The 26,110-nt window shown below is 36.5% G+C and overlaps 1 protein-coding gene across 1 annotated transcript in view; it reads left to right on the forward strand.

Moving 5' to 3' along the window:
* LOC129265198 (autophagy-related protein 2 homolog B-like) overlaps nt 1-26,110 on the forward strand; it is an 81,662-nt gene that overhangs the window by 49,471 nt on the left and 6,081 nt on the right. The window contains exons 17-42 of the mRNA XM_064101505.1: nt 151-314; nt 1,169-1,274; nt 1,783-1,954; nt 2,505-2,647; nt 3,007-3,170; nt 4,660-4,859; nt 5,380-5,530; nt 6,497-6,693; nt 7,335-7,522; nt 8,326-8,418; nt 8,975-9,045; nt 9,584-9,651; nt 10,015-10,197; nt 11,350-11,491; nt 12,503-12,771; nt 14,475-14,700; nt 15,029-15,068; nt 15,633-15,774; nt 16,243-16,410; nt 17,082-17,183; nt 18,297-18,366; nt 19,097-19,271; nt 20,073-20,142; nt 23,544-23,626; nt 24,719-24,840; nt 25,397-25,551. Of these exons, the coding sequence (XP_063957575.1) occupies nt 151-314; nt 1,169-1,274; nt 1,783-1,954; nt 2,505-2,647; nt 3,007-3,170; nt 4,660-4,859; nt 5,380-5,530; nt 6,497-6,693; nt 7,335-7,522; nt 8,326-8,418; nt 8,975-9,045; nt 9,584-9,651; nt 10,015-10,197; nt 11,350-11,491; nt 12,503-12,771; nt 14,475-14,700; nt 15,029-15,068; nt 15,633-15,774; nt 16,243-16,410; nt 17,082-17,183; nt 18,297-18,366; nt 19,097-19,271; nt 20,073-20,142; nt 23,544-23,626; nt 24,719-24,840; nt 25,397-25,551 (3,664 nt within the window). The remainder of the gene's footprint in view (nt 1-150; nt 315-1,168; nt 1,275-1,782; nt 1,955-2,504; nt 2,648-3,006; nt 3,171-4,659; nt 4,860-5,379; nt 5,531-6,496; nt 6,694-7,334; nt 7,523-8,325; nt 8,419-8,974; nt 9,046-9,583; nt 9,652-10,014; nt 10,198-11,349; nt 11,492-12,502; nt 12,772-14,474; nt 14,701-15,028; nt 15,069-15,632; nt 15,775-16,242; nt 16,411-17,081; nt 17,184-18,296; nt 18,367-19,096; nt 19,272-20,072; nt 20,143-23,543; nt 23,627-24,718; nt 24,841-25,396; nt 25,552-26,110) is intronic.

Genomic DNA, 26,110 nt, shown 5'->3' on the forward strand with positions numbered 1-26,110 from the left:
TGGAATGCTCTCAAATTATTGTGGCTTGAGGAGTTAGAAGTGAAGTTAGAATTGAGAAAAATTGTGGTCAGATATTCCAAAAGGTCAACTATTTTATGAAAATTTTCAAAATAGCTTAATTTTTATTCTGTATGGATGATTTCTTTGTAGGTTTCCCATTCCTGATCTTAGAGGATTAAGTGAGGTGGCTTGGTGGAGGAGATCGTTGCGTGATGAGATACTCCTCGTACAAATCACGGAAGGAGAGTTTAATTGCGCTATCAGAGATAACAAGACCCAACAGAAGTTTCTTGTCAAAGCTAGGGAAATCAAATGTAAGTCCAACATCTGCACTTACAATGATTTGGACAGATATGAAAGTAATGGAGAGGGACACTATTTCTAAAGGCGACCGCACACCTTACGATTGGTCTGCGACCTGATCTCAGAATAAAATGTTGTAGAATTTGATGCTAATATTGAGACTTAAAATATTTTAATGTGTAATGTTCTAAATCATCGTAGGAATACGTATGTCCAAATCTGTGACTATGCTATCATCCTTCTTATAATAAAAGCGAATTTAATATCTAGTCGTAATGACGTCATAGCAGTCGTACGATTGGCTATGATTTGAAACTAATTTGGCCTTTACTCCAAAATAAAGGTTTGCAATCTTTCAAAATGGTTATATTAGTATTCTTTCATTTAATATTAACCTCAAATAAAATGATATGTTCCATTCACATTTTCAGAAAATGAGCAAAGTGCGATTTGTTCCAAAATCGGATCGCGAACAGTCGTAAGGTGTGCGGTGGCCTTAAGAAAATGCAGGATAAAGGATGTATTTTTGTTTAACATCTATTTCCTTTGGTTTTATTGATGATTATGCAACATCAGTCATGTTTTTATGAGATGAAAATTAAATTAAATAATCCAGGAAAAAACCTGCCCCAATAGGTTAATTGGATGTAGAATAGAAGAAAAAATTTTCTTTGGAGATCAAATAGTCATTGAAACAAATAGTCAGTGATTGTCACAGACTATTGTTATAAGCTACCATAATTCGTGCATCTGATTGGCTGAGGACAAATTAGTCAGCGAAAATCACTGACTATTTGCTTTGTGAAACACTCCTCTCTTCATTCTTGATACTGTCCAACACTATTTTGAAATACCATCTCAACAGCCTCTGTGAAGTTAAAGCCAGATGAAGCACCAATCCCCTTTGTGAAAGTGAGTGAAGGCCGGCCAGATAATTCATGCAACTCAGACAAGACCTTCAACTGGCCAAGGTATGTTAGAGATGATATTCCACTTATTCTTTTTTGGTAATAATTTAGTTCCTTCTTGTGATTTTAGTTGATTGAAACGATTCAGTTGTATTGCTGTTTTACTCATCATGTAGCTTTTTGTGTTCAGTTAAAAATATATTGATTCTCAATTAGTCTCATGTACAGTTTTGTTTACTTTTTTCCCCAGCTTAATATCATCTAAATTCTATTTTTCTTGAATAATGTGACTTTAGAATATTTCTAAAGCACTTTGTTAATGTATTTGGGGGAATTCCCCTTTGATGATAACAGTGATGATGATGATGATGATGACAACGACGATGATGAAATGATGATAATGATAATGATCATCATTTTAGGTACATTTGATCTGGTTACCTGTTCAGAGGAGTTTGTAACATGGATTGATTGAGTGTGATGAAAAAAAAATTCTCCAGACCAAGCAGTGAAGTGATATCATTAAATACAAAAGCCTAACATAGTCTCTCTCTCACCTATGTGTGTTCAGATTACTGGTGGTTGTTAGCCCTGTCATGCAGCCTTCCGTGTTGGAAGAGGACCAAGAGATAAGCCCAGCTGGTCCTGATCTAAACATATCATGGGATAAGAGTTACTTCCAGCAGCAAGAAACAGAACCATCGCCTTTCAGTTCAAAGAAAGTCATGTACGAGAGCGAGCAGGTCAGTGTGTTATGATCATCGGGAGGGGGGGGTGGAAAGTCTTCACAGACTTTCCAAAGTCCTTCTTTCATAGAATGGATGTTAATCATATATAAGATGCCTCCACACACATGAGCTCAGCATTAAAACACACATCACTTCCATTGTATATGCAGTAAATGAAATTCCTATTGTACATGCATGTGTGCTGGTGTATGAAGTTATATGAATGATGCCAATACCAAGACAGACAATGTTTTTGATAAATATTTCGGCCATTTCTGGATCAAGTTTACTCATATGATTAATGTATCCACAGTTTGTAATACAAGCTTATAACATTGACTCATTTGTATTCCAGGTGACAAAGCGATGTAGTGGAATATGCAAAGCACTCCATCTCTCCCATACTGATCTAACCCTTCTTGAAGACATCAAAAATTTTATCTCTGTCAAATTTTCCAAAACCTTTTTCAGAATTTTTTTATTTACTCCTCAATACTTAAGTCATTTCAAGCACTCAACAGTGTGGTTTTCATGCTATATATTATCATTGTTTTGTTTTTTCTAGATGGTGATGCCAGGGGACCAAGAAGAGATGAGAGATTTCATGAAAAAGACGATACCCAAATCAAGACTAGTGTTTGAACTCAATATACCAAGGATCAATGTGTTATTAGAGAGCAAAGACTTCTTAGAAATACTCTATAACAGGTATATTATATGATTGCCTTATAATCTTGATAATTGTCCTAGTTAAAGAATTCATGTATGGAATATAGCACATAAAATGCCTATGCAATTTACGTATGGTATATAGCACATAAATGCCTATACACATTTCCAAACAACATAAAACATAGAGATAGTTACTTTGTTTACTTTGGGTGGGTTGAAATTTGTCTGTATTCAGTAGGGTTTTTTTCTATTCTGACTTAACCATCAATGAGTCTAGTAAGTAATGAAAGGGATTGTGATTTTTTTTTCATTTTCAACAAATATTTGTTTTTTAAAATATGGAAAAAGAGATTTTTTAATATTTATTTACAAATAAACTTATTATTGCTATGTAGGTTTGCCAATGACATGTTGCTATGGCAGCCGACTGCTCCAACCCCAAGGGATCCCATAGATAGTCGATACTATCAAGGGTCAGGTGGTTTGGATCTAGCTACCCAGCTGGCTGGGAGTAGTGTAGCCGAGAGGTTCGGCATGTGCAAGTCAGGTCTTCAGTTTGGTGAGTAAAGGTTATAAATCAAACCAGGTTTCAAGGGTTGCCTAAAGAATTCTCGTCGACATTAACCAAAGATTTCCCAGATGGAGCTCATGTGGTTTACTTGTGTGACCCAGTAACTTCAGGGCCCCATCTTACAAAGAGTTGCGATTGACTCGATCAATCGCAACTATGGAAAGCCAGCAAAGTCAACATATAAAATGCATGTTTGCTTTAAAAAATTATCTACATATGAATGCATATCCATAAATTCATTGATTTCTTGACAATTTGGTGTGTTCTCCTTTGTTTACGAAGAATATTTTGCAAATTTCCTGTAGAAAAAATTGTGACACTGATGGATTTCCATAGAGTTACGATTGATTGGATCAGTCGTAACTCTTTGTAAGACGGGGCCCTGGTAGCTTGAAGGTAAGAATAGTATACAGCAAGAGGAATAGCACGAGTAGCAAGTTTTTCAATGATCCCTCCTTGAAGAGATGTAAGAAGAGATTAAGAATGTGGTGCGAAAGCAGATGCAACTAGACTAGCGCAAGCTACAGTACAAGTAAGACTGGAAGTTGTTGGGTCACACATCACTGAACAAGAAGCAGAATTTCTAGTTGAGTGCACAAAGTGAATGGCAAATTCATGTCATATGCTACAGTCGGGAACTTTTTGGTTATTGTCAATCGCGAGAACTAGAGTCACCTATTTGAGTTAGTGCTGTTACAAAGCCAACTTCCTCAATGTTTCATCCTTCCATCTGTACCATTTTCGTTGTTGCGATAACTAAACAACCAATCGCGGGATCAATTTCAAACTTGGTCCAAGTTTGCATATGAGAGTGATGATGATCCAATCAAGGTTAGGGTATCGAGGTCAAAGGTCACAGCGGTCACTATATACCCAAAAGTATCGTTTTCTCATGATAACTAAAGAACTGTTTGAGGAAGCAACAAGAGATGGTTTGATTTCAGGTTGTACATCTGTCCATCCATATGAACTCAATATCACAAGCCTGAGCTGTTTCGAAACCAACAAGCCTGGATAATTATTGTAATGCCCGTACAAAATGACGTGTATTATTTGTTTTATAAAATAGTGATGTGGATCCTGGTTTTTTTTTTTTTTTTTTTTTATAACTAGTCTTCAGCTCAAAACCATTACTGGTCAATAGGATTTGTCGTAGTACAAGTCATTAGTAAATTTAGCTAAAGTAAATGACTAGTCACATGATAGAATTCAGCCAATCGTTTGATTAGGATCCATATCACGATTTTATCATATCATCTATGCAATAGGACCCAGAAATGATAGAAACACAAAGGTCCTGTTTTGTAAAGGCTGTTGAAATATATCAAATGCACAATTTTCATAACAAGTTTACAATCAACCAATCAGATTGAAGGTTTTCAGTAGCTTTTAACTGTTATTGCAATTTTGTTATAACAAGTTTTATGGGCCCCAGTATAAGATGCCATCATTGATCTATTTTACTTCATGGATCTAGATTCTGAGTCGGACGAAGATGAGGAGCCGGACAGCCTTCAGTTCTATTCTGTCTACGATCACAACTCATCGTCAATGAATTCAAAATCCCATCGGTCAAAGCACGGCGGTCAGATAGCAGAAAGGACCAGTGGTCAACATTACATGTCCTTTACCCTGAATATGAACCATGGTAAACTGACCATGGGTATGCCGATCAAGGTGAGTGGTCTGGTGGAATGTAGGACCAGTGGTCATGTCCTTGATTGACCATTAGAACATTCATCTAGGTTCAAGTAGGTGGCTGAATGTGTCCTACCTTTCAGTAGTAAAATACTTTTAAGATTACTTCATGCTTTTAGTATTCATGTTTTGGTATTCATAAGATTTATGGTACTGTTTCCAGCTCTTCCAAAGGATCCAATGTGGGAAATATGTTTATTTGTGCCGAATTAAGATTCTATGTCTTTTTTTTCAATACCTACAATATTTTGTAATAGTTGCTAAAGATGTCATTTATTCCATAGAAGACCTAACAATCACTGAGTATTTATGCAGAAATGATATGCTGTGAGATTTTAATCTTAAATTGACTATACTTTAATGATTTTAGAATTCTGATGGTACCGTTAGTGATATTGAACGTGGGGATTGTTTTCTTGAGGTCGAAGATTGTTGCCTGTTTGCTGTAACCGCTTATAAAGGAAATGAAAATTATCTCACTATTCTGTAATGATTCTAGAATCCTGATGGTACTGTTAGTGAGAATGAACATGGGGAATGTCTTCTGGAGGTGGAAGATGGTTGTTTGTTCGCTGTAACCGCTTATAAAGGGAATGACAATGAGAGTTACCTCAGCCTTCAAGCAAACAGAGTAGCTCTTTACCATGACGGTAAGTACTCCCAAAAGCTGTTTGTATTATAAGTCCAACCTCATAATGAATAATATCAAAATACTTCCATACTTATGCCCTCTACCACCCTGTCTTGTCATCATCATCAGAGAACATTTTTGTTTTTCATTTCAAAACATCCTGATGACACTGTTAAGCTAGAATTGTTCAGTGATCCTTAACCCTATATTGTTGGAATGTTGTGGCCCAGTGGATTAGTCTCCGGACTTTGAAACAGAGGGTCATGGGTTCAAATCCCAGCAATTGCGTAATTTCCTTCGGCAAGAAATTTATCCACATTGTGCTGCACTCGACCCAGATGAGGTGAATGGGTACCAGGTAGGATTTATTCCTTGAACGCTTTAGCGCCTATTAATATGGCGGCTTAGCTACAGCCGGGGTAATAATATGATACCAAGTATCAAAGCGCAGTTGAGTATATGCACATAGTAACTGCGCTATATAAATGGACATATTATTATTATTGTTGGAATTTCTTAAATGATGATTAATCAAGAATAAAATATGTAAGTTTAAATTCCAGTAAGGTTAATGTATATTGAAATAAAGATATTTCTTTCCTTAAATTTGATCTGAAAAATGAAATAAAATCGGATATGTTTTCACGTTATTTTTTTTTCTGTGTGCCATACATTGGAAGTAAGCCTTACATAGTTAGCAGTGCAAAACTGATCACAGAACTTGGACAGTCAATCTTGAAAGATGTTTATTGTAAATAAATTGGTTTCAGGTGATGTTAATTTGTAGGCAACTGTTAATTTCAATACTTATATAGTTAATTATGGAAAGGCTGCAACATCCATCTTTGATTGAAATGTAGATTGTGACAACATTGATTACCAGTTTTTGAGAAAAAATAAGTTGATGCCCAGATAATAGAAATTTTTGACCAGCAGGAGAAGTATAACATTATGATTTGAATATTTTCATGTGATGGCTGTGTAGGTTGTGTAACTCACCCCTTCCGGGAGTCTCTGGACAGCACCAGACTGTCCCCTCCAGACCACATGAAGTGCTGTCTCTATCTCTCAGACGATGGGGTCTCCACAAAGACTGGAGGGAGTGTAGGCAAAGGGGGGAACAGCCTGCATATGGTGTCCCTGGCCATGAAGAACTCCTTTGATCCTGTAGGTAATGTGAAGGTGAGTTATCTTTGCTTATCTGGTATGATCCATGCCTAGAGGGAGTATGGGTTAAGAAGGCAACAGCCATCACCTTGTCCTTTGGCTTGCCATGTATTGAAAGCTTATCTCAAGTAGTTGCAGCAATAAGTAATTTCATAAAAATGACTGTAGAATTTAGGTTAATGGTTACTTTATCATAACAAATATACATCTGGTAAGTCTCCGCATCTAAACTCGGTGAAATCTTCACTGAAAAATTAAAAAACATATATAAGCACATGTTGGAATAGTATCATGATTATTGCATTGAAAATAACTTGTCACCCGGTGAGATTGAACCAGGCATACCTCTGTACCGGGTTCTTCTAGATCCTCACTAGTATGGCCAAGTTTTGAAACTCATCTGAAGCTCTCATTGGTCTAATTCAAGAAAATTGAATGAATACACCTAATACTTTCTTCCATATTTTCCCCCTCATACAGACGTCAGATTGTGCAAGAGTGGTGCAGGGGGCCACCCTTCGTCACTACAAGTGTCAGCCAGAGTACCATTGGTGTACAGTAGATTTTCGTTTCTCAGCAACATTTCAGAGATGCCACTTTTTCAACTTTAGTCGGATTTACGGCTTTGTTTCTTTTCCATATTTTTCTTGATACAGACGTCAGATTGTGCAATAGCGGTGCGGGGGGCGACCCTTCGTCACTACATGTGTCAGCCGGAGTACCATTGGTGTACCCAGTTAGGAGATTTCTTTGATGTGATAGATGAACAGATCATGGGTTATGATATGCCTGCTGTTGTCACCCAGCTTCATGCCCACTTCTGGGGCTGCGGTCTGGATTACAGGTACGGGATCAAACTGTTTGTGATGTTTTACATTTTGTTAATATCTTTATTGTAAATATAAGAATTTCCTCAGAGAGCTAGATGGCATCTGCCATCCTGTTTGCTCTCATATGTGTTACTAGTACAAAATCAAGCATCTGCACTTGGGCCCGTATAAGTCTAGTTTCCAGTGGCAGATCGTGGTGCAAGGGGTGCATGCCTCCTCACTCAATTCCAAAGTTGTGTATCCGCCACTGAGTTGTATAGGCCATGTTACATAATTAGGTGATAACTAGATTTATGACTACATGTATGGTACCTGCTATTTAGTCATTCCAGGTGGGTGTTTCATAAAGCTGTTCGTAAGTTAAGCGCGACTTTAAGAATGACTGGTGATCCCTTCTTGCGGTAAGTGGTATATTGAATTGGCGATGGTTTAGCGCATAAGAAAGGATCATAAAAAAGGATCACCAGTCATTCTTAAAGTTGCTTTTAACTTAAAAACAGCTTTATGAAACGGCCCCCAGTTAGAGTATTGCAGCAAGATGGCATATGGAGCAGTGACACTGCATTCGCTCCTACGACAATTGCTCCGGGCTTAATTTTGCTAAGATGTAGGGTTAGGGGTTGCAATAGGGTTTTATGTTAGGTTTAGGGTAGGGTATAGTGTTTAATCCAGGGTTGAAGCTGGTCATTCGATTAGTGTGTGGAATTTAGAGCGGAGCAATTGTCGCAGGAGCACATGTCATGGAACCTATAGAGCATGAGTTTCCTTCATACACTACACTTTTTCTGTAATGTTGGCTGTTCTTTTGTCATTCCAGGCCTTTGTACTTACCGTTGAAGTCTTTCATCTTACTAGAGTCTTTAAGTATATCAAGTAACCTGGTTTATGAAGCTAAGGAATCATTACTCAGGTGAGTCTCATGTACCCAGTCACATGAACATTGTTTAGGTTTCTGTTGAAATAAGTCCCATAGGAACTCGACACAGTACCATTCCAACACATCAATGCCAAGCTGGTACAACCAATTACATAGGAAACATTTTACATCTAAGTTAATCAGTCATATTGGCTGACCTTATAGATAGATATTGCCCTCTGGCCTTTTGGTTTATTAAAATGGAGATAATGGTCAAGCGGGGATTTGAACTCACAACTTTTTATTCATGAGTCGCATGCTCCAACACTAGACCACATGGAGTTGTTGGATATGTAAAACCCTAAACATTTCTGAAATTGGTAAATTTTTTGAATGCTCCACATTGAGTGGAGAAAGGGCATACTTTTCTGCAAGCAATCTAGCAGTTAGAGACGCCCTCCTGATGTATTTAGCGCATTATAAAAGCAGAATTTTATTATTAAAGTGGCTCGTCTTTTGATTGAAGTTATTGTAATGCTGCATTATGTGTTGCAAATGACCTATTCTCACGTAATTAATAGATGCACTGGTTATGTGTTTTCTATTTCAGATTTCTCATAGATGATGCTGCATTGTATATATCTGAAAAGTGCAATGAGACCAAAGTGAATCTGAAACGAGGCAAGTGGAGTGAGATTGATGTAATATGAAATTAAAAAGATAACAAATCTGAAATATTGTCATTGCCGAGACCATAATTGAGGAAATATCGCCAGTACTACTCGTTTAGAACTTTTGATTGAGGTTACCTATATCACTACACATCATTCCATATAATGTCCATTCCCCCTACATTAACAAATTGTATACACAATTAAGATATCAATATACAACTTCTGGGTTGTTTTTTTTTCTAGACAGCAATATTTTACATTGCATTGACTTCATATAATTTACATTATTCAGTTTGATATAAATATATATGTTTCTCCTGTAAAAAATATTCAATATAGAGTGGTTACATAATTTGTTTAAAGTATATGGACCACTTAATAGTGGAATATATAGACATTTCATACTTAAATGATGCCATCATTTACACAACATAGTTGACTTTGCACAGTAGAGATGAGCCTTGCAGTTGTGACCAGACCTGTGTGGGCGGTCCTCGGGTCCGAAGATAAGATTAATTCATGTTTTATATTCTCCTTTGTTTTAGATTATGTGAGTGTTGTAGATCTTGGTATGTTAGAGCTTTCTCTCAGACTGAGCACCCATGAAGGGAAGGTGAGAAAAGGATTATTGTTATTATTTCCCTAAAGCCTACCATATTAAAGAAGAATTGATGTTGGACGAAAACCCCAGGAGAACAATAGGTTTATTTCTTCAACAGTACAGCGGGTTACGTTAAGGGAACCGAATCTACATTAAGGGAAAATTGAACGAAAGGCGGGGACAAAAGATTTCCCCCATAACATTTGATGTATTAAAAGTAATTATTTTTATCATTGTAATTGATATTTGGTGTGTGGTTTATTGTTGGTGTTTTTTCTTGATATTTAAGATATTTTGAAACAAACATGATTTCCCTCATTATCCAAATCAATACATTAATTAATCTTTGCATTTTTTTTTTTGCTTGATGCTCAGAATCCCAAGACTGAGTTGAAGGTCAGTAACAATGTGGTTCACATCCGAACCTGTGCCGACTCCTGCAGTGCCCTCGCAAGACTGCTACTCTACCTGTCGTCTGACGGTGACGAAGGATGTAGCCCAGATCATCAGGTGACGAGAGGAAGCAGTACAACGCAGCAAGTAGAGAGCCCTCCTGAGGTAAGGTAAAGGGGTTCATTTCATGAAACAAATAGCCCATGATTTTCACTGACTGTTGATTTGAGCTCCAGCAAGTTGTTGCATCTGATTGGCTGAATGTATATTTGTCAGTAATTTCACTAATTAGTCAGTAATTCCACTAATTTCACTATTTTTATAAGCGTGGGCACGTCGTGGTCTAGTGGTTCTGACTCTCACCTTTCAAACAGAGGGTCGTGAGTTCGAATCCTAGCCATGGGGTATTTTCCTTCAGCAAGAAATTTATCCACATTGTGCTGCACTCGACCCAGTTGAGGTAAATGGGTACCGGCAGGAAGTAATTCCTCAAAAAGCTGTGCGCACCAGAATCAGTAGACTAGTTTAGCCGGGGTAATATAGGAGTGCCTTGAGCACCTAGCAAGGTGGATACCTGCGCTACACAAATCCTATATTATTATTATAAGCTATTGCGACTCTTTGTATCTGATTGGCCGAGATCAAATTACTCTGTGAAAATCACCGATAAATTTTCATGCGGTTCTTCCCATGGGCCTGTAGCAGAAAGAGTTGAATTTGATCACAACTCGAAAAAGACAAACATATGTCACGTATACAATTGCATGCTTTTGGGGGTTGGCATGAAATGAAGTTGAATTTAATCTCAGGATTTTGTGTTTGCAACCTGCATTGGGCCTCAGAGCAATGTTTCATAAAATTTGATATCAGTCCGCAGTTGTAAGATACTGTTATAAGCTGCTGAAATGGGGTAATTTGATTGGCCAAAACCCAAATTTCTTGAATTTATATTTCTTATTGATTTGTTTTATGAAACAAACTATCAGAAGAAAAGAATATCAAATAGAGTACAAGTTTTTGCTTCTTACCACCATAGAAAATATTGTTCATCTCATTGAAATACAGTCTTGACAGTATATTTAACTACATTTGCCCATAAATCAAATATATACTTTTAGAGGCTAGTTTCGCATTTGGCTAACTGTGGATAGACATTAAACTTAACCATTGCCATGATTAGGAGGTGAGTCCAGTCATCAATTTTAACAGGGACGAAACCAGATTTCAAACTTTAGACTTCTGACTAACTGACTGACTGACATTGTTAAAATAAATACACCGGTTATTAAGAGACATATGCATTTTATTTCATCGTAGGAGTCATCATCTCCTATACCAAATAAAGGAGACAGTCCCGTCTCTCATACCCACTCTGATCAGATGAAACAACTGATGGAAGAAGCTATGAGAGAACTCAATGGCGATTCACCGTCTCCTCATAACTCACCTCAAAACAAAGGTAAATCTTTATGATCCATTACAGGAGCTACAGGCTGTTGAAGATATACTGTATATGTAGTATTGACACTTGTAATTCACTTGCATATTCAGTTCAAGTTGAATGAACGATAATATGATTAAAAATATGTTTTATTTTGATTTGGAAGTCACTGAAAAAAGTTTCATTTTGATAACCTTGTGATAATTTTCTGAAACCTGTCGAAATTAGTTGTTTGACAGAAATTAAATTGATGCCTACACTTATTAGATATCAAAATCAAGAAAAACTTTACTTAAAGGAGAATGAAACTCTTGGAGCAAGTTAGCTTTTGTGAAAGCAGAAAAATCAAAGAATAAGATCAACAAAAGTTAGAGTAAAATAGGACTAGCAATAGAAGAGTTATGAGCATTTGAATGTCGAGATCACTAATGCTATGGAGATCCTCCTATTGGCAATGCGACCAAGATCTATGATGTCACAGATGAACAACCTTCCCCTTTTGGACACTGAAAATATACCCCAAAACATCTCTTTTTGCTAATTCTAATCATATGACAAACGATTCATCAATGATATAATGTTGTGAAACCTCTGTACTTGTCCTCTCATAAAGAGAACACCTCACCTTGAGATAGACTCTATAAAAGTGAGAATGTAAGTGAAATATGTACTAAAGTAATGAGGGAGTTGTACGTGTGTGACATCACAGATCTTGGTCGCATTGCCAATAGGAGGATCTACATGGCATTAGTGATCTCAATATTCAAATGCTCATAACTTTCTTATTATTCATTCATTTTTTTTTTCTCTTTGATATGGATTCAGCTGGTTTCAAGGGTTTCATTCTCCTTTAATGATGATGTAAATTAAATACCAAAATTTATTTGCCTTCACTCAGAAAAAAAATTCTGAGAAAGTCAGTTTTCTTTTAATTTCTTGGATGCACTGTACATAAAATTCTTGATAATTGCTGAATACTATTGATATCAAAGTAGATTAAGAAACACTTCAATCTTTCTTCATCACCAGATCATGTTGTACACATTCCCTGCACCCTGAAGCAAGACAGCGGGGCGGAAATGTTTCTGTTCCCCGACGAAGACAACGGCTTGGTGGACGAGGAGGTCAAAGAGGAGGAAGATGACGACGTCGAAGTCCTGATTGACATCAGCCCTCCGGGGAGCAGTCCGGTGTCCGTGGGCATGTCCTCTGGGAGCGGTGGTAGCTGGACCGAGCCAGACGGGTTCTACAACGACGAGGAGTTCTGTGTTCTGGATGACCCTGGTATGGGTGTCTTGGTATGTACAGAATCCTGTATCACAAAGCTTAACGATTGATGGTGTGATCGATTTTCACCAATGATAGTACATTGTAGTCAATGCAATCTTTTGTGCAAGAATGTTCTACGATCAATCACTGCGCTTGTTGTTGTAGAGCCCAGCTTTCAATATATACATCATGTATTCACTCCAAAGGACACTATGGCCTGAATTCACAAAGTTAGTTTTGAAAACCACCGGTTGAACCCATGGTGTATTCAGATTTCCTGGAGGTGCGATAGCTCAGTCGGTAGAGCGGGGGTTTCGGATTCCGATGACCCGGGTTCGATTCCCACTTGGTGCGCTAGTGCCCTTCGGTAAGGCATTAACAGAGATGCCAACCCTCCCGATTTCATTGGGAGGCTCCCGAAAATTCATCCCAACTCCCACCCTTACGATTACCATCCTTATCCTCCCGAAATTACGATTTTTTTGCATTGATCAAATTGGATCGGAAGTACATGTATCGTCTGCTAACTTTAGCATGTAGTAACTCCATTACGTTCGCTGCTACTAAATTCTGTGTGAAAGGCAGACAAATAAGGAGCAGCAAAAAGCTGGTGCATGTGATATGCCCAACGGGAATCCACTGTGCACCAGGCTGGTAGGCCCGGCTAGCTTCGCGAGGCGTGTGCGCTCGCGGCCGCTGGATTTGTCGAGTCGTGCGGTGGAATATCGGTGTGTGATTTTGGCGTATTGATGGGTTGATATTGACACGAAATGGCGGAAAATCAACAAAAGAAGACCAAGAAATGGTCTCAGAAGTATAAGACTGAATACAGTCTCCAGTACCCGTGTATTCGGAAGTCGGAAAGAGGAATTTACCATGCATTTTGCACAATTTGCAGCGTGGACATTTCAGTTGAGCACGGAGGTCGTGATGATATTCGGAAGCACGTAGGGAGCAAACGGCATACGGACATTGCGAAGACGAGATCTTCGAGCTCCACTAGTACCCTGTTGACTTATTTCACCAAGCAAGGGACCAGCGAGGAGGAAGACGTTATCCGCGCTTTAATAATAATAAAGAGGATAATTCCTCATTATTATTGTTGAACAGGTACTTTTCTTCTATTGTCCCCTCATTTTTTTTACATGTAAAAATGCATATAATTTGATATTTTTCTTTTATTTTTATGTTAAAAAAGTGGGAACAATGTTTTTTTAAAAACATGTGAAATGCTCCAAAATAAAGGTCAGATTGCTCCAGAGAGCATCTAGAAACCCAGAGCTTCCAGGGCCCTAAGGCGGGCCCTGGACCCCGGCCGCAAGGGTTGAGCACTCCGCGCTCGAGATGTGCGCTACAAGCACATAATTTGGTGTCGGTTGCAAATCCTCCCTAATTCTGATTTCCAAAAGTTGGCATCTCTGCATTAATCATTACCAGGTCCCTCGGAGAGGACCTTAAGCCGTCAGTCCTCTGGTTGCTTTCTTACAAGTATTCATGCTTTCTTAGCAATCAGGTAAAAAATCACCACCATTATGAATTACGTTTAACTTACTGCGTATATTGAAAAGTCTCCAATACTGATGTAACGATGATCAACAGCCAATCGAAATCAAGGATTCCATGCAAGTTACCATGGCATAGCAAAGTTAATACCATAACGGTAACTTTCATGCAACGAGCCCAGAACTCCAGTACAAACTATTTGTCTTCATGTCTCTCCTCCCTTACACAGAGACACAATGGTGAACCAGAGGTGAAGGTCTTAGACAATGGACCAATCACCATCAAGCAGGACCACTTTGCTCCTCCGAGGACAAGAGGGGACCAACTCAATGCTCCGCTAGACTTCCCGGCTCCTACCATGAGGTATACTTTGCAAGAGATGACCGTGGTCTGGCATATATATGGAGGTCATGACCTAAGGTCATTAGGGTCAACCAATAATATCTTCAAACCAGGTAGGATTTGGATTTGTATGCTTTATTCATCAATTTATTCATTTATTTATTCATTCATTCATTTATTTATTTATTTATTTATTTATTTATTTATTTATTCATTCATTTATTTATTTATTTATTCATTTATTTATTTATTCATTTATTTATTTATTTATTTAATTAACATGTATTTATTCAGTCATTCATTTATGTATTGATTTTTTATTGATAGGGTATTAGATGGGATTCATTAAATAGATAAGGTCTACAATTTGGTCCTTAATTCATTTTGATTCTGATATTTCAGAAATTCATTTCAATTTTGGTTTTTCATTATCTCTTACAGATCTTAAAAGTACCAGCCCAGCACATAGTGGAGAGAAAAGGTGTGGTAAAGTTATAGTTATTAAATATAATAAAAATCAAGAATTTAATATAAATAGTTAATTAGGTATATAAAAATACCTTGTTATCATTTAGTGCAGAATGGAATTATCAAGTATATTCTTTGATTACTTTCTCATGAGCTGCTGTTTATTTTAAATGATACCTGTGACACAGAGATGTAAATGAGTTAAGTGGCACACTCTTCATTAATTTAGATGACAGTCTACATAACCATGCACGGGTGGATCCAGGATATACCAGGAGGGGCCGAAAAGAAATTGACTGGCAATCAATACCTGCTTCTAAAAACATGCAAGGCTTTTTATCATTACAGAAAAAAATAGATGAAATTGACTACTTTGGTATTTACTAGTTTGGTGTATTGCATAGAATATTGAGAGGGGGCATCAGATTCCTCCTTGTATTATAAGGTTTTGAAAAACTATTTTCTATTTCATGTTCAAACCATCATTTTCATCAACGAAATCTTGTACATCTCTGTTATGTAATTTTTTTCATACGAAAATCTATTTGTTCCTTTATTGCTAATTTAACTTTATCAGGCCACAGGGAGGGAGTACTAGTAATTCACCTTTTAAGAGACCAGGAGACAAGCCAACTTGCAACGTAGCTAACATGAGATGGCAGGAGAGAGGAGGGCCAGAGAGGGACCATTCGATTCTTATGGAACTCCAAATGAACAAAGTATGACAAACTCATTCATATATTTCATTTTGTTCACTTAACTTTATTATAGTAACATAAGTTAATGTGTTTAACTGAAGAATAGACGTTGACATTGATGATATCTTTTTGATTTCTAGGATTGAGATTTTTAAGACCAAGGTTCTATTCACTTTTGGAATTGAATTGAATTGAATTAACTTTTGAGAATTCACTCCGATAAATATTTATTTTATTAATTGTCCTTATAATTAAACTTTGTATATGCATAATGGTATCATCTTATTGCTAATGTCTTTCTCTTTTCTCTTGGTATTCAAATGACAGAATGAAATTAAAATGATCAATGAATGTGATGTGAGTATGCTAAACTCCAGCTTCCTGGCTGTCATATATATGGATTGCTGTTTTTTTTTTTTTTTATTATTATTATTATTACGCTGTATGTAATAACCAACTTTTAATCTGATTTACTGTCTCTCCCATCAGGTCCGCTTCCGTCATGAAACCTATCCGTCCGATGCAAAGCAGTCTTCAAGACAGATTCTTTTGATCAACGACATTGAGGTGCGGGATCGTCTCGCTCAGTCTCAAATTAACAAGTTCTTATATCTCTATTCTTCAGAAGCCAGACCAAAGAGAACCCATGCAAATATGGTATGCCCTCATCTCTTTCAACTCTTACGGTACTGGTGGCTGCTATAGTGGTCTTTAAATTTTACCAATACCTCATTTTTAAAAATCTTTATAATCATGAAAATGTGTCAAAGTTCAAGTTTGATTTAGGGATTGGGTATCAGAAAGCAACAAAGCTATTGGTTTTAACAGAAAACTACAAGGATTATATCCTGAATTTTTCAGCCCATTCCATGTTTGAGAAGTGGTTTCATGTAACGTGGGATGAGTGAGAAGGTTCCATGACATTTGCTCCTACGACAGTTGCTCAGTTCTAAATTCCACACACTAATCGAATTACCAGCTTCAACCCTTGGTTTAGCACTACATATATTACTAAACCTAATATGAAACTCTTTTGGAACCCTAACCATATATCTTAGATGAAATTAAGCCCGGAGCAATTGTCGCAGGAGCAAATGTCGTGTCACCAGTGGGAAAGGGTGATTGCCCCGAGTGTGAGAGAGCCTGTGAGGTGAATCTATCCACCCTTTTCAAGTAGACAAAACCAGACTTAAAACTTGGACCACTGAATGACCGACTGACTTGATTTTTATTTCTTGGAACTAGATAAAATTGTGACAAAAACCATTATTTGCATTTAAAATGATTTTGATATCATCTACTAAGATCACTTATACTTCTGTTATTAGGTGCTAGTAAAGGCTCTTCACATCCGACCTGATCCTCATGTTGACACAGAAGAATGTTGTCTGCGGATCTCTCTTCAACCTCTCAGGTTTAATATCGATCAGGTCAGTTGATGTGATGATCATTATTTTGAATATTCTTAATGAAATTTGTGAATCCGCCAAACGAGTTGCCCGAGGTCCTCGGATGTTATGCTGATTCTGTTCCTAGCTATCCAGGAATTCCTTCCTGTCCCAGGGCATTGGCTCCTAGATGCAGAGTAGCAAATATAGATTTTGGCTACATAAGCGGCCTGATTCATAAAGATATGCTAAATATACCATTATTGTAACTACAATAATAAACTTGATTGTGATTGGCTGCTGAGCACTGTTACCATGGTAGCTGTCATAATAAAAAAGTTACCATAGTTGTAACCCTGTTGAAATGGGACCCAGGTCTGATGATAATGAAATTTTGCTCAGATGTTAAGACTAGTGTAAAGGATCTCTATGTATGCTAACAGGCTTGGGCCCCTGGTGATAAGCTCTTAGCTTTTTAAGGGGCCCACACCATATGTATCAATGCTTGATTTAATTGTACACATTGTAAATATATATTTTTATTATTTTTACACATGAAGGTGGAATGAAATGAAATGCTGGCCTGATGCATGGCAGTCAAATACTCTAGCAGGAAGCGTCAAATTGACCCCCCATTTCCCAATCCCGGGTGTAGGGTTAAAGCTGTACAATTGTCTTGATATGTAAAGAATCGCAAAGAAATCTCAATCTTATTTGGTGCTATGAGCTGCAGTTTTCTATATGGTGTGGACCAACATATTTAATATTCACAATTTGCATTACTTAATTTGCCTGTCTTCAAATGCCATACACGAGCACGCCAGGGCCCCATAGCACAAAGATTAGCGATTAATCGCTAATTTGAAATTCGGATTGTTTCCTAGTCAGTCTACTTAGCAAAATTTGCATGCAATGATGATCTTGATAGGCCATCTCATTTAGCGATTAATCGCTAACCTTGTGCTACGGGACCAAGGGTCCCGTTTCGTAAAGACTTGTTATAATAACAAATGCATGATTTCTATAATGAGTTAACTTTCAGCCAATCAGATTGAAGGATATCAGTAGCTTTTTAACCGTTATTGCAAATTGGTAATTATATCAAGTTATATCAGATGGGCCCTAGATTAAAATGTATTTGTATTTTCTTGACAGGATGCATTGTTTTTCTTGAGAGATTTCTTCACAGAGGTATCGTCTGAAGCTACTTATGTTCCCAGTCCCGGTAAGTTCTAGCATATCTTTTTTACAAAAGCACAGTTCAATATCGTAGTGCAATGTATCGAACAATATGAATTTTTTTTTCGTTACTCTATAGACGAACATAATATTGACTGGCTTTGAGGGAGATACCATATATATTTCCAAAAGGGAGACGTTATCACTCAACTGAGGAAAATATTTGTTTGCCATCTCCTGAAAATTAATGCCTTTCAATATTATTGTTACTACCTACACCTGTATAATTGTAATTATTGTAATTCGAGCTTTTTTTTGTAGCAATTTATATGCATGTTTGCTTGTCATTACTTTTACTCCTTTTGAGTTTTTTTTTTATCTGCATTGTTTTATATGATGAGCTTGAGGAACAATTATTGTATAACATGAGTAAGGAGGAAAAAACATATGAAACGTGTTATTTTCTTTTTGTAATGCAGATGCCATCCTTAAAATGACTTTTTGGAATCCTTTCTTCATATTATGTTTTTACTCACTCATACATGAATGAGGAATCATTTAAGTAATGTAAGATGGAAGAGGAGACTGTAAGCTTTACAATGACATCTCATTTCTCAATTATATTTTTGATAATGTGGTAAATCATTGATGATTCTATGTTTTTGCGATATGCTTATGCACTGCATATTCTTTCATAAATCCTGTAGCTGTATTTTGGGGTTTTGTATCAATATTTTACTGTTATTTCATGAATATTATTGTGTTTTTGTGTTCAGATCACAAGCCTAGTAAATCCCCAACAGACAAGAAGGCCCACAAGGTGAGGATAGCTGATGCCCCGCCCCAAATCATTCCAAATCAACCCGTCCAATCAGATCATCCCATTAGTAACCAAGCAACCAGTGAGAAGATCAAAGTATTAAGTTCGCCTGCTCAGCCTGTCTTCTTCAAGTAAGTCATCATATCTCTGCTTTTTTAAAGAATAAATGATTTGATTGAGACCTTATTTTTTAAAACTTTTGTATATCTCTCGATTTTATGAATTAACAGTCAGATATAGACCATTTGCATGCAGTGTTTATGAATTGGACTCATTATTTGTCAAGAAAATGTTTTATGTGCTGATGTCAATGTCGATAGCTATTGCTCCCAATACATTTATTACCCGATATTCTATAGTATCACACCTGTTACTTTTCCCAGATTAAATTATGACATTCTGTAATGTAAGGAAGAATGTGAACACCAAACTCTGCTAAACTTATCCTGAAGAAAGATTTTAAGATTCAAATGTGGACCCATTTTGCTTATCAGTTTGTGATCATTTATCTGAAGTATGAAATATTGGTTTCAGAAAAAAAAAACATCTTAATACCTCTTGGCTTGAGGTCTTTTACTGGCCTTACTTACACTAACTTCCCTTTGTGTCTGCCTACTCCTTTTCTTTCATCCCCTTCACTAACCTGATTGGTCTTCTCTACTCACTAATGCCCCTTTTGTCTCCTTGTTTCTAGTGTTGCTGTAGCTTGTCTGTGGTCTATATTATGGTTGTTCCACTTCATATGTTTGTCATTTTGCCTCCGACGAAGATTCTGCTAGGATCGAAAGCTTAGGCCCCTTTTGACTTTCTAAAAAAAACCTAATGTAAGCTTAAGTAGCCTATCATTTTACATTGTGGAGTATCACACTTTGGTTCAGTAAATCATGTGTTAATTTCATTATTTGTTTATATTTCTTCTGTGTACTTTCAAGGTCTTTTGTATTCTCTCCTGATGTTCTCATCAAGTTGGATTATGAAGGAAAACGTGTTGATATGGATCAAGTAAGTACCTCACCTCATCATTATAATTATATTGGTGACCCTGTTTCACAAAACTTTATCATCAATGGAAAGTAACAAGCTACTAGTATAAGTACCAGGGTTCCCAGCCCATCAGGGAAATCAGGGAAAATTATTTTACTTTTTTCCAGTCAGGGAAAAATCAGGGAATTCGATAAAAAATACTTAAAATCAGGGAAAAATTACTCTAATGAGAGAAAAATCATGGAATTTTGATTAGCCTAAAAGTCGAAAGCACAGAAGTCAGTCAGACTCTGTTATTTTTTTTGCATATCAAAACAACATCCATTAACTCTTACTCTGCCAGGCTCAATACCCCTCTACTGCCAGGGATATTCGAGGGAATCCTAAATTGACCGAAACGTGAGCAGCGACTGATTTTAAAACGGTCATAATTCTTTACCCGTACGTTGTATAAGAAAACCTTCTACACATGAAATGATGCATGGTTCATGGGCTTTATGGTCGTGTTATTATCTTTCATATTCGCGTCTGGAAAAATGGAGAAAAGATGTAATATTTTACATCGTTTTTTTTTTCAATAAGTAAAACCTAGAAAATTATGATTTCATAAACATTTTAAAGAGTAAATAACCTGAGGAATTGTAGAGATACCAAGAAATTAAGAAGATAAAATGAAAGTTCAATGTTTACCCTTTCAAATGACGTATCTATTGATGAAATTGAACAAACAGAAATAACGAAAAATAATGCTCTTTTGAATGAAATACTATTTTGCTATTCAAGTTATTTCCTCTGAAGTATGAGAGAGTATGTTTATACACACGCAATTGAAAGCGACCTTTTCCAAAAAAGGGCATTGTCGTCGATCAAGTGACCAATCACAGCACAGCTGCGATCCCCACGCAAACACACACAATAATATATTAGAGCCATGTATCTTCAAAGTGCGGCCAACCGTACCCTTTCATTCGTGTAGTCTTCAAAATAAGACTCTGTAATTTTTTTTTATTCGTAGTGTAACAAACAAAGTTAGAAGGAGACAAAATGTAAAAGAACTAAAGATGATATATTGAAATATAGATAAAGAGGGGTCGGACAGATTCAATACTTACAAGTTTGGGGTATAAAATCCCACAAAATAATACGGGCGTTCTTGGCAAAGTGCACAGAAGTAAGAAAAAAAAATAGTTTTCGTGAATCAAAGAAGAGGGAATGCAGATCAATTACAAACAAAAAAAGTCAATACAAATTTTCAAAAAGAAAATAGGCCTATTTGTTCTGTATTACTGGTCTGACCAAAGTAGCCACCCGTTAACATTCTACGCGACTACATCCTTTTGTTCATGCCACCAAGTCATGAACAATAGATGCCCAGACTCTCTTTCATGAGGAATCTCTAATCCGCGCTCCCTCCTGACCTATTATCTACATGATCTAGGAGAGTAATTTAGCACAGGATGTTCATAGAAATCGGGGCTTACGCGCGTCTTTTGATTTGACTTTTGAATACTTTCAAAGGTTCCGGTATTGATTTCTTATGGGGGACCCAGGTAAAGAGAAAACAATTTGCCCCCTACAGAAAAATCCTGCATCCGCCCAGGGCCTCCCCAGCTTGTAGCACTATCCGTGGTAAAAGAAATAATTTGTTCAGATAACATAGTGTACAATAATATGCGTGGTATAAAGAAATGTAATATTCAACCCGTTATCACCGTTATCATTTTCATTTCTACTCTCTAAAGTCGTTTTAAAATCCCCTTGATAGTGACGTCAATGATGCAGCAACTAACAGGTCGGTCTGATCGGTTTTGTTAATGTATCCCTTTCTTTCTTTTCCTCAAAACATCTGATATTACTGTGTATACTCCGTTTACTTTTTCTCTGAACAATGGTTTGATTTAGCAAAGGAAAAACATCCACCTTGAAAAAAATAAATCTTGAGACGAATAAAGCGATATTATCGGCCGTTTTAATCATCACATTTTTTTTTTGCTTCTTCCTATTTTATTAGAGGAGAATATTGAACGATCCATATTTTTGTGAGAAGTTTAAATATGATATTGATAAGCATAACAAAGTCAGTTATTCATTTTTTTTAAATGGTTTGGGCTATAAAAACACAAACGAATATGAACCGTTATTTACCTGATCTTAAGTTTATGAAGAGAGAGTTTGGCTGCAGAAGGAATGCCATTGTTATGATTACAACAATTATTTTTGAATAATAATCACAATGATGATGATGATGATTCTGATGGCAATAACATTAATACTAATAAGAGAAAGGTGAAGGAGAAGAATAATGATAATAATGATAATAATAATAACAATAACAATAATTATAATAATGATTACGATAATATTAATACTAATAATGATAATAATAATATCAATAATAAATGAATTAATAAATAATGAGTGTGATGATTGCAGTGCGACGAGAGTTGGAAATGACAGCCTTCTTTACTCATATATTTATAACGAGAACAATTTTGTGAGAATGCTAAAAAAACAAAGTATAAGACCTCCCCCCCCCCCCTCCCCCAAACCTTGCACATTTGCAGGCAGAAAAAAGCCTTGACACAAGAATACTACCATACCGGCCTGCAAAAGACCCGATCGATAGCTCATGAATATTCATAAAAAAATAGCGAATGGGCGAGTAGCGTTGGGTGAGAGACATCGTACCGCTCTGTCATTGGTCAATTCCGAGCTGAATGCCTTCGCACACTCGCCTTTGCTCTGCCCATAGAAGTACGTGTATTGGTACACACAACCTTTATATCACACGTGTCTATAGGGGAAATCTTGATTCAGATCGCGGCAATATCCGAAATCAACTCTTCAAAATAATGATGCAAAAATGCCATTTTACTCAAAAAATGCCTATGTAAACCACTATTATTTATATGACAAAATCGATTGTGAATTCCTTGCCAATATAACTACATAAAAAACACAGAATATGGTGTTGATTTTCTGGCTGTAAAATTGGTTAAACAAAAAAAAGTTACTTGGGCAACTATAGCTGCCAATGGCACTAGAGGCCTATGGGCAACTATAGCTGCCAACGGCTCTTAAAGAGTTAAATGACTGGTTATGGTGGTACTAATTAGTTTTACACTATTGCTTTCATACTGAAAATACATGTAATTCACTGCAACAACTTAGAAAACATGCGAAACTGGGAATGGGTTTAAATAATTATCAGGGAATTGTTAAACTTCATCAGGGAAAAACCAGGGAATTTTGTGTTCTTTAAAAGCTGGGAACCCTAAAGTATTTAAAACTTTGCTAGGTAATTGACCTAGTGCAATTTGGTATTGTTTTTCTAGCTGTTAATTCTGGAATAATGAATAACATTTTAATTCTCTTTTCAATATTTTCATGATAATGTTTTAATTTGTTGATCTCTTTAGGGTACATTCCTAGGTCTTCTGGTTGGTTTAGGTCAACTTAACCATTCTGAACTGACTCTGAAGAGACTACATCATAGACATGGGTAAGAACATCATGCCATTCAAATATGGTGTCATGATTTATATATGCATGCTTTTTTTATGTTATTCATCCTCAAACTGCCAGAAGCATGTATAGTTGCATGCTCAATCATGCATTCTTAAGACCCATCTAAAGCTTTGTTAAATGGACTAAGTTGAATTATACATGAGTATCATCTTACATACATGTATCAATCTGACAATAGTTTAGTGGCCATTGAATCCTTTTCAACTGTCCATTCTCTGTGATATTTATTCATATCTTAAGGCACTGTCACATCGTTCCGTGCAAGCCTTGCGGGTGATTTGCAGGTTATTGCTCGCAATTCATCCACAGCAGAGTTATGAGCATGTTCAGAACTTTTTTGCATGCAAATCAGACTAGCATGCGCTTCTGTGGGTAACTGCGTGTGAGATACATGTAAGATAGTGTCAATGCGCGCGACCTGCGGTTAGCAAAAATAGTTACCCGTAAGTCACACGCAAGGCTTGCATGGAACGATGTGACAATAATATTTTTATTTGCCAGTACCACTTTTTACCTCATCGCTTTTTGTAAGAGGTGTAAAGTTTGAATCATTAGTGTTAAAAGAGAAAACAATCAATACCATTGTTTATCATTTTTTAGAGCAACTCCTCCAGTCATGGGTAAACAAAATATATATTCTGCAATTTACATTCAACTGCTCTGTAAATAGTTTAAAGGAAGTGTTTTATGTTATTTTCAATTTTAATATACCATAAATGGATGTTCATTATTAAACCAATTTGTAATGTGGACATTTAACTGTTGAAGGATGAGTCTATTAGATGCTAGCTGAGGTAAAAAAACAGAAGTTATTACCATATTGAATCCCCCTTTTATACTGGATAAATGCATTGGAATGTGTTGTTATCTGTGTTGTTGTTATTATGATAATGCTCCTGATTTTATGTGAAAACCAGGTTTTACTCCAAATTTATGTATGAATAAATATCAAACCAAATTACAACTTTAAATTGTCTGTCATAGTAAGAGTTGATAAATCAGGGTAACATTATTCATCCTCTCACTCAATTTATGTGGAATCTGTCTTTTTTTATACTCTTAACAGGTTGCTTGGTGTTGATAGATTAATTTTGTTTGCATTGAATGAATGGGTACAAGACATCAAGAAATCCCAGTTACCCAGAGTGTTAGGAGGTGTAGGGCCAATGCATTCATTCGTTCAACTCTGTAAGTATATCTGCATTATTTGGTGAAACACTACTTTATCTTGCAAGTTTATTCTGTTATATCGATTGAAGCCTCGTGGTCGAGTGGGTTTGACTCTTGCCTTGAAATCAGAGGGTCGTGGGTTGGAATCTGAGCCATGGCATTTCTCTTGCTGAGCAAGAAATTAATCCACAATGTGCTGCACATAAATTGGTTCCAGCAGGAATGAGTTCCTCAAAAAGTTATGATCACTGAAATTAGCATCTTAGCTTCACTAGGGTAATATATAAAAGCAGCTTTAAGCACCCAACAAGTTGAATACTTAAAAAATGTAAATATGAATACCATATTATTATTATTGTTATTATTATTATTATCATTATCATTATCATCATCATCATCATTACTTCTACTACTATATCTGAAGAAGAAAAAAAGAATTAGGGTCAGGACCTTGGTCATATTCCATAAAAGTCCCATTGAGCAGTACAAGAGGGATGGTCGCTCGGTACATCCACTGCCATGGCTGTTGTTAAACCAACTAGACTTTCATTAATTTTTTTTTTTTTTTTTTCAGTCCAAGGCATGTTTGACCTGGTAAGGTTACCTGTCGAGCAGTACAAGAGAGATGGTCGCCTTGTGCGAGGTATCCAGAGAGGCGCCAACTCATTCGGTACATCCACTGCCATGGCTGTCGTAGAACTGACCAACCGGTTCGTCAAGCTCCTTCAGGTATGTCATTAATCACTGACTGTTGTTATAAGCTACTGAAATCCTTGCATCTGATTGGCTGAGAGCAAACTAGTCAATGAAAATCACAGACAAGAGACTTCCTGAAAAGCTCCCCTGTATTTACAATTTTTTCACCATTTTTTTTTGGGTAGTTCATGCTGTATTTTTCTTTATTTTATATTTTCAGTCATGCATATTTGTCATGTTTAAAATAAATCAGCAGTTTTAGTCCTCAAATGCCTCTGTACTATGGGGTAAAATTAATGTTATTTGTGCTTGTAATTTGGGGCAAAAATGTTGATCATTACTAGTCATTAATATTGACTTTATAACACATTAAACTAAAGGGTTCTCAAGGGAAAAGGAATAATATTAGTTTAACTTCCTTGTAATTCAAGAAAAAAATGTTTTTCATGACTGGTTATGAGTATTGCCCCATTTTATGCATGAACGTCTTTTAAATATTTTATTAAATGACTCATTACATTGTGAATGTTTTGTTATGTATACTTTGAAATAGAAAGGATCAATAACAACATTAAAAAAGGGATATTGAATA

This window comes from Lytechinus pictus, chromosome 7, assembly GCF_037042905.1.
Source record: "Lytechinus pictus isolate F3 Inbred chromosome 7, Lp3.0, whole genome shotgun sequence".
Lineage (NCBI taxonomy): Eukaryota > Metazoa > Echinodermata > Echinoidea > Temnopleuroida > Toxopneustidae > Lytechinus > Lytechinus pictus.